Source organism: Lepidothrix coronata, unplaced genomic scaffold (genome assembly GCF_001604755.1).
Source record: "Lepidothrix coronata isolate B3197 unplaced genomic scaffold, Lepidothrix_coronata-1.0 Scaffold86, whole genome shotgun sequence".
NCBI lineage: Eukaryota > Metazoa > Chordata > Aves > Passeriformes > Pipridae > Lepidothrix > Lepidothrix coronata.
The window spans coordinates 179,041-187,717 of NW_016690266.1; the positions used below are offsets into that span (position 1 = coordinate 179,041).

The window sequence follows — 8,677 nt, forward strand, 5'->3', positions numbered from 1 at the left end:
TTTCTGGCTGTCACTATGGTCCAGTCAGGAACAGAGCCCCCACTTCTGCTCAGACTAAACAGGATGACCCTAACATCCACAGCTCTAGCTTGGAAATTCCTTGGAAAAGGAATGTAACTGAGTTCCATATCAGATAAGAACTAAATAGATTGGATGAAAACTAAATACTTTACTAGTCAACTGAGATGAACTCAATAAAGGCACGCTTTCAGGTAAAATGAAGGAGCAGTACTTCTGCTCACTGAGTTTAGAAGCATTTGAGGAAAACCCAGATCAAATAGCCATTTACTGACTTTTACTCTCTCTGAGATGTGCTTAATTGATCCATCAGTATCCCAGTACTCATGTTCAGGCCTACTTTAGCATGTAACGAGCAAAATTCCCCATCAGTCGCAATAAAACCTTGGTCCCACAGGTCAGGACTGAGCTAAAATGGAGGGAAGTGCTTTGGAGCCTGCCTGGCTATTGGTCAGGCCTGCACAGCACTGCTCCTGCCTTGTCACCCACCCCTCGGCATGAGGGGATTCCCTCACGGATACTGACTGCCATCCCGCAGGCACACCTCTAGACACATCCCTCATACAACCCATTGGGAAATGGCATGAGGGACAAGAGGCACAGGGGCCCTTGAGCCACCCCAAGCCAATCCCAGATGGTTTCCACCAGCTCTGGCACCAGGAGAGCCCGAGTGGTAAAAATTGCTACACACAAGAGCGTGTCATGGCGCCAAAAAGCCCATCAGCCAGAGAACATCTGGATACCAGGAGTTAGGCAAAGAAAACGGCAGCTCCTGAGGGCTGGAGACACCAAGTGGGGTCACATCCTGAGGGACAGGAGTCCTCAGGGCTGCTGCTGTCTGTGACCTGCACTGAGTGCACAGCAAGAGGGGACCACAAAGGAAAGGGTGAAATAAATATTTCTGTAAGCGACTTCATACTTGTTTGCGGTAGTCTTGTTCTTCAGTATCCAAGTCGGTGGTCTGAAGTTTGTATCAATTGACAAGAAAATAATAATAAAAAAGTGTAATTCTCCGACTCGAGGCTGCTTTCCTGGCTACACAGAGGTGGCTTGCCAGAGCACCACGGAGTTATGGCACGTCCCTGAGCAGGGCTGAAGCAGCACAGAATGCAAACCCTGCCACTCCCCTAGGAATGCCAAAACTCAGACTTCACAAACGCTCTTCCATTCAAATGTGCTCACTCCACTCACAAGCACAGACACTTGCACAGCAACATGAAAAACTGCAGTACTGCAAAGGAACAGGAAAATGAGTAGGAATAAGAAAGGGAAATGTAGAAGAAAATGAAACAAACCTTCTTTCACCACTCCTCTCTCCATGAGAGAGATGCACCCAGACATGCACAGGTTCACAAGCCAAGATCTCTTCCTAAAAAACCTGCATGATCCATGCTAAGATATTTGCTTTTCTCTTATATGAGTTCAGTCAGCACTAAACGCCTCCAGCTGGTTTCAAATTACAGCCAGGGGAAGTAGTACTATGAAATTCCTCACAGCCACCCAAACCATTACTCTTGTATTTTTTTCCATGTGGGGTCATCACACCCCCTCTGGAAAGCTTAGAGGCATGATACCACTGCAGGCATCTTCAGAGAGAGCCTGACAATGGTGTATTATGAGGCTTGTTGTAACATCTTTTCAATATTCTTAAGGTCCAGTGGTTTAGAGAAGGGGGTCTTTTGTGTCTCCTGTCAGTTCCAGGAAGCTCCTGTCACTGGCATAGAGACTGCATATGGAAAAGGGCTGCTAAATAGACCATTTAAAAGAATATAGGCCGAGTTTCGCTCCCACATCACTGAAAACCATGAATGCTGCAACTCTGTTGAGGTCAGAGGAACTGCACTGCTCTGGTGCTGGGGGTGAGACACCCATACACCAGCTGTTAAATTTCAAAGCCAGGACTCCCTCTGCAATGGTCTCTCAGGCTCTGTCCAAGATACACCCCCCTGAGACTACCACAGCCACAATGTCAGAACTTACACAGTAGCAGCAGAGGCAGATCTCACCAACCTAACACACCACAGCACTGGCAGAAACTTACGCTGCACAAAACAGAAAAGGCTTCTCACCTCCAAAACCAGACTGGACTTCAATTACTGATGTGGAGTCAGTAACTCTCAGACATGAAGCACATGAAGACCTTCCTCCTCATCTTCCACCAAAGGAAAGGAAAGGAAAGCTATGATCTTAAAACATCTGAGGTAAATAACCTGAGTGAAGCCGGCCATTCTTGACAAATTTCTCTTTCCTCTGTATTTGAAACACAGCCTGCTTACTGCTTCTGGTTTGTAACTTTCCTTTTGATACAGTCAAGAGCATAAGAACATACAGATAGTGGTTCCCTGACCTAGTCTTTGACAGTGCTTCTTACAGAACATGCCCTTTATACTTTTTTTTACCCAGCTAGGCTGTTAATTCTTGCCCAAGAGAGATGGTCAATGTTTGGTCTTTTTTTTAATGGCACTGATTCCAAATACATAAAATATGTGAAGGAAAAAAAACCCTTTAATATTTAACAAACTACTTACATCATTTTCAAGAATCAAAGGAATTATATATCTATTCCATTAAGCAACTAGCAACTTCATAATAGTTAACACTGCCAAAAATATGATTAGACAACTATGTTATAATGGGGTATTAAAGCAGGCATCCTTGTTATTATTTGCACTGCACATTTACACAACAAATGAAATTGTAACTCTCACTTAGTAGATATGAAAAATCTCACATCCTTATTTCACCTTGTTTATCTATTGTTTCACACCGTAAATATTTATAGAATTTAGAAAAAACAACATCACCTTGAAATGAAATGCAACAATGTCCTGATAGGAACAAAGAGCTGGGAGCTCTAGTTCCTCTGACCCATGCTGACTGCAAAATGCAACTCTTTACAGGCCTTGGCAGCAAACAGGAAACTTGCAGTACTTCCAGGCAGATAAGAAAAAGCTAACTCACAAAACAGGGATCCTTTCATTATTTGGATCATCTCTGAGAGTGTCTGTACCACTGTGTCTCTCCAGCCACTCAAATTCTCTTTATAAGAGTATTTGCAACTCAGTTCTTGGTCTCCACGTTACTCACTCATCCCTTAACATTTTGCTGAGGTTAACAATCAGGATAGTGATTTTTGCTACTTAGCAGTGGTTCCCACTGAAAGCTGGATTACACTGGTTTAAAGAGTATATAAAAGGTCTCAGGATGAAACTACAGCCTTGGTGATCAGATTATCCTTCACTACACAGTTCCAGTGTCCTGGGCACATTTTTCTGTTCAGATATCATCCTGCCACTCTGCAAATACATCAGATCACAAGACTGCTGAAGAATAACAGAAAAAGCAGCAAAAAGACAACTCAAAATAATGATCTTAACCTGCTGTGCAATAATTAGAAATAAACTGCAGTGGGTGTGTAAAACAGCACATGCCATCACTCACTTTCCTCAGCCAGGATGTCTCTGGATTCTCAGCAATTTATCACATTTCACAAGAAGCAGCAGTAAGCAATGCACATGACTGGCAAGTAGAGCCAGTCATTTCTTCTCCCACAGGTTATATCTTCTACTTTCACTTTTATGATGAAGAAAAGTGAAAACATCCCTCTGTGATAATTCTGTATCCCTGTGGCACATCAGCTGCAACACAAGCCCTAAAAACATCTTTGGTACCAAGCAACCTATGCCTACAAAACAGCACTTCAGTCTGAATAATTAATATGCTGTCAGCTGGCCGTGTTTTTGGCAAGTGAGTGAATTTAATCCAATTACAGCAGAGGTGATGAGGTCAAGCTGAGTCTTAGTAAAGAATCACCAGCAAGACTGTCCTCAAAACAGAAGACACTGCAGCTTGCTAGACTTCTTCAGAAGAGCAGACACGCTGTAATGAAGTTTAGCAATGCTCAGACTTGTTATAACAAAGGTAAGTGCCAAGAAACTGCTTTGTGCCAGCAAGCAGAAGAGGAAAAGGATTCAGCAAGAACACACTTTGTAAAGCACACTGTAATCCTAAGCACTTAATTGCCTTTGGCAAGAGCTGCATCCCATTGCTCTCTCAGAAGTCGTTTTATCTGCAACTTGATGCTCACAGCTACAGGGATGAATGGAGGGGGGGAGGAGAAGAAACTGAGGGAACCAATAAGAGAACTACAGTTACCAGTCTGTCTTTACTGGACTACCAAAGCAAAATATAGAAAATATTGGTGCCCGCAAGGCCTGATCTGCACATCAGATGAATCCAGAGAGCTCTCATAGCAGCAAAAGAAACTGAGCCTCATCCAGGCCCTTTGAATTGCCTACAGGGGCAGGGAAATTTGCTGTAGAGTTGGACACCTGTATTTATACTTCAGTACTTATGTAGGGCTGGCCTCACTTCCAGACATTCTGACTGAACCCATATAGGTCAGTGTAAATTTGAAGGTATAATCAGAGTTTGCTTCTTTTCGCTGCTTATAATGCAGCATTCACAAATATTTTACAATATGTTAACCCCAACTCATTGTTCCCACATAAATGGAAGACTCAAAGGTAAATAATGCACCAAGCCTCTTTAATTAAATAAGGAGTCTGGGGGAGGAGTTTCTGTAGACCCTTTTAAATCTTAAAGCCTGCCAACTGGATGAACAAAAGGTAGATTAGGCTCACATGATAAATCCCAGCAAACCTGAAAAGCCTTTGTTAATAAGTCACTAAGGGAATTTCTTTCCCCCCTAGAATTTCTGCTCACCAGAAGTGAGAGTTAGGATTATTTGAGTGAGTTTGCCTTCCAGCAGCATTAAAGGGGTATATGCCTCATGGAGCTCTAATCTCCTCATTTCTATAGAGCTCAATTCTCCTTTCATTTCTACCAAAGCAGAACTAGTTATTCCCAGCTTTTATACAGGGAGCAGCTGCTGAAACTCCAGAGGCACAAAAATGTTTATTAAATTAGTCAAGATGCCCACAAAAACTAAACTGGAATTCTATATCAGCTTTAATAGCAACAACAACAGGAGTACAAATGTATTTTCATTTCATTTTGGCATTTCTTTCATGTAGCAGGTTGCTAATGAACCTTTTAAGTTTCCATTCATAAGTTAGTGTTCAGTAGCTTGTTCAAAGAGCCAAACAGCATGTTATTCTGGCAATTAGTATACTCTTCTGTTTGTAGAGACACTTAATGAAGACATTATTAGAGACAGACCTTGCTGTAGCATGTTCAACAGACCCTGTACAAAAGACCCAGATTTTAGCAAAACCCACACTGTAATCACAGATGACACAGACAACATTTAAAGCTGTGCTAAATTTAAAAAAATCTCCCAGAGTCCATCCTACCTGAATCCATCTGGCTTCACCAATGAATCCTTTTCAGCACTATGGATTAATCATATCTTCTCTGCATGCAGTGCTGAAATCCAAACAACATATGTAGTCCTAGTGTACATCACAGAAGCATTTCCATCAGTGAAGGGGATGGAGGCAGCTGTACAGGGTTTGCTAGGATGCTGTCTGGCACAGTAGATGCCACTGAAAAAGTTTAGATAGTCTACTGCAACACATGCAGCAATGTGCTTCTAGAGCAATGAGAGAAAGGACACCTACCTTCCAAAGGGAGGTTAAAAAAAGAGTCATTTAGCATCAAAGAGAGAAGAGTGTATTAACCAGCCAGTGGGGAAAAAAAATTATCTTCATTACCTCCTAACTCATACCTGTGGAACAAAGTTTGGAAAAGCTATTGAGTACAGCTCTAAACACAGCAAAAGCAAACAACCGCAGCATGTTTTATTATGAACTTGACAAGTTTATGAAGGAGAGGAGACAAGTCTGCCCACAAAACCAGGATCACTTCCAGCCCATGCTCAGACCTTAACTCAAACTACCTAGAAGAGTCCAACAACCACAGACTGTGGCTGCAGTTCTCCAGAGTCTAACCAAAAACTTCAGCCATTTCCTTACATGGCTTGCAAACAGCTTCTGAGCACATTTTCTGGATTTAGACATCCACAACTTTAAGGCACAGCATTTGGAGCTGTTCCGAACTCTATTTACATCTGCATTTTGTTTTAGGAGGGCTCTGAAAGTAATTTGTAGCTGTTGGTTTGTAGTCTTTCTAAATACAGTGTATTTGGCCTGCGTAAGGATATTGGTATGGATTTTGATTGACTGTAAAAATCGGATCACCGCCCAGAGGAAGTCCTAATGAACTTAAAGGAGAAGCCAGGGAGAACACAAAACAGACCAAAAACTGGTGAAAAATTGTGCAGCTCTTACATTTAACTTAAGCCAGTGGCAATACGTAATCCCTGCTCATTTCGGACTTTATAAATTCCCTTTCAGCATCCTACAAGCAAACCAACAGAACTTCACTAAATTATTTCCTTCATCCTCCTTTGCACCATGCAGCAAAACAACTAAAACTATGGACAGATGCTTGCAACAGCAAAGTATCAGATTTCTAACTTGCTTTGCAGCAGACCTACTAAGATTTCCCTACAAGACCAATAAAAATTGGGTCAGTGATATTAACTTCTGTGAGCCTCCCACATTTATATAAAATCCTAGCTGTGATGTTTATTAAACCAGACACACTCTTTCTGCTCATGCTTATCTAAAAAGGTTAAATGCCATTAATATATTGCACACCAGCACAGGACATGCTCCCTATCATTCTAATGACTGGTCCTCTGGCAGCAAACATTCTCCTACTAAAACAAAGTCAGTCCAGTTACTTTCGGAGTTAAAGCACTTGTTCTGTAGCATTAGGATGCAAAGTGTTCAGGATGAGTGTAATATTAGTGTATCACGAAAATGTGTTATCACAAGCACTCTGTTACAAACTACAATGCACACAGTGACCAGCTACAGAAGAACAGTATCATTTGAGGAAGCAGAAAGTACTTTAGATACGTACCAGATGAAAATTAACTATTCAGCTATTAGTAACTATAATTCTGATTTAAAAGCAGAAGTCTCCTAGAAAGGCGCTCTTAGGAGCCTAGTTCCAGGAACATCTCAGCAAACAAAGTTGCACAGGAAGACACATATCATATTTGGCAAATAATAATGCAAGTCATTAGCAAAATAAATAAAGATGTGTGCAGGAAGTAGAGGGAGGTAGACAGTAGTTCTGTTAGGGATTTAAAATACAAGAGGAACTACTACTTTCGTTACAGCTTCACTGACAGAAATGGCTTTCCAGCACTTCACAGAGAGGTAGCATAATTCTGAAGTCTCAGTAGGAACACATCTTCTGCACGTCCTGCAATTCCATGCTCACCCCCCATAGGACTCAATGCTTGGAATCCTCTGGGAAGTAGGGTGTGTGGAATCAGGTATTTGCATTTATCCTCTCAGCCATTCCCTTTGTAGAGAGCATAATGTAGCCTTCAAAACACTTATGATGCCGCTTCCTGACTCTGGAAGAAGTATTCCTATGGATTTACTCTGCAGAAGACAAGACTGGGGCTAAAAAGTATCTTTAAACTGTAAGAGGAGGGAAGGATTCTCTGTCTTTCCATCCCTGGTCTCCAGCTCCCGCTAGTCTGCCATGCCACTCCCTTCCAGGCTGAGTGCAGGGAGCAGTGCCAGGCCAGAGTCCAGATGTGTATACACAGGAAAGAGGATTAAAAGGCAAAGAATCCCCAAAAGTATATTGCTCCATAGCGGGAAAGCAGCATGCAGAGAAGTGATTCCCTGTCTCTGCCAAGTTAATGATTTTAAATATTCATCTCCTTCCCCCAACCTTATGCAGCATGTGTCACCAGGATTTACTCTTCTCTCAGACACTAAGCATATTGTGCAACGTGGTACAAATTACTTTGAGAACAGCAGAAGTTAAAAAAAAAAAAACCCGACACATAATTTAGTCTGAAACATTAAAGATGTGCATGTGGAGCGAAGGAACATTCCTACATGTGCCTCCACATATGCACCTTTGTATTTGAAAGGCTCAGGAGTCCAAAGGAGAGCCAGAGAGATTATCCTTACAACCCAGCCTATAAATGCTTTTTCCTAAAAATCCTTTGCTACCTGCCAGCAGAGAAGAATAAAACTTTAACAAATCATACATAAAAGATGACAAGTACTTACTACCAGGTTTGCTTGCTCTTGGATTAATGCACTCTGGGAGAGGAGCCGTCGGTGAGCCCTCCTCCCTGCAGGAGCCCAGCTGACGCTCTCGCAGGGGACGGGGCGGGAGCTGGGCTGAGGCACCCGCAGGAATCCCGCGGCTCCGGTGCTCCAAGCCCGGCATGTGCCCGCAGCCCGAGCCGCTGGGCTGGCCCGCTGCAGCGCCGCTACCTCGTCCCTCCGGAGAAGCAGGTTTCCCTCCTTCTCCTCCTCCTTCTCCGCCTACTTCACCTCCCCCTGCGGAGGATGCCCCGGTGCCCCCCACCCGTGCCCGCCCACGGGCTTCCCCCCGCGTCCCGGGGCGCAGCCGGCAGGGAGAGCCCCGCGGCCACGAGTCCGCCCGCCCGCCGAGCTCCACAGCCCCGGACCGCCTCCCAGAGCCCACCTGCCGCTCCGCTCGGCTCAGCTCGGCTCAGCTGGGCTCAGCTGGGCTAGGCTAAGCTGGCCGCGGCTGCCCCGCACAGTCCGGGAGCGGGGGAAGCGCGGAGCCCGCGGGGGAAGCGGTGCCCGGCGGCGATACCGACTGCGGTCGGAGCGGCTGCCTTTAACTC

At 44.0% G+C, this 8,677-nt stretch overlaps 1 protein-coding gene across 1 annotated transcript in view; it reads right to left on the bottom strand.

The window, feature by feature from the left end:
- MYLK (myosin light chain kinase) overlaps nt 1-8,333 on the bottom strand; it is a gene marked incomplete at its 3' end in the record, with an annotated part of 183,550 nt that extends 175,217 nt beyond the window's left edge. The window contains exon 1 of the mRNA XM_017820844.1: nt 8,088-8,333. Within this exon, the coding sequence (XP_017676333.1) occupies nt 8,088-8,250 (163 nt within the window). The remainder of the gene's footprint in view (nt 1-8,087) is intronic.
- Between the last annotated feature and the right edge of the window lie 344 nt (nt 8,334-8,677).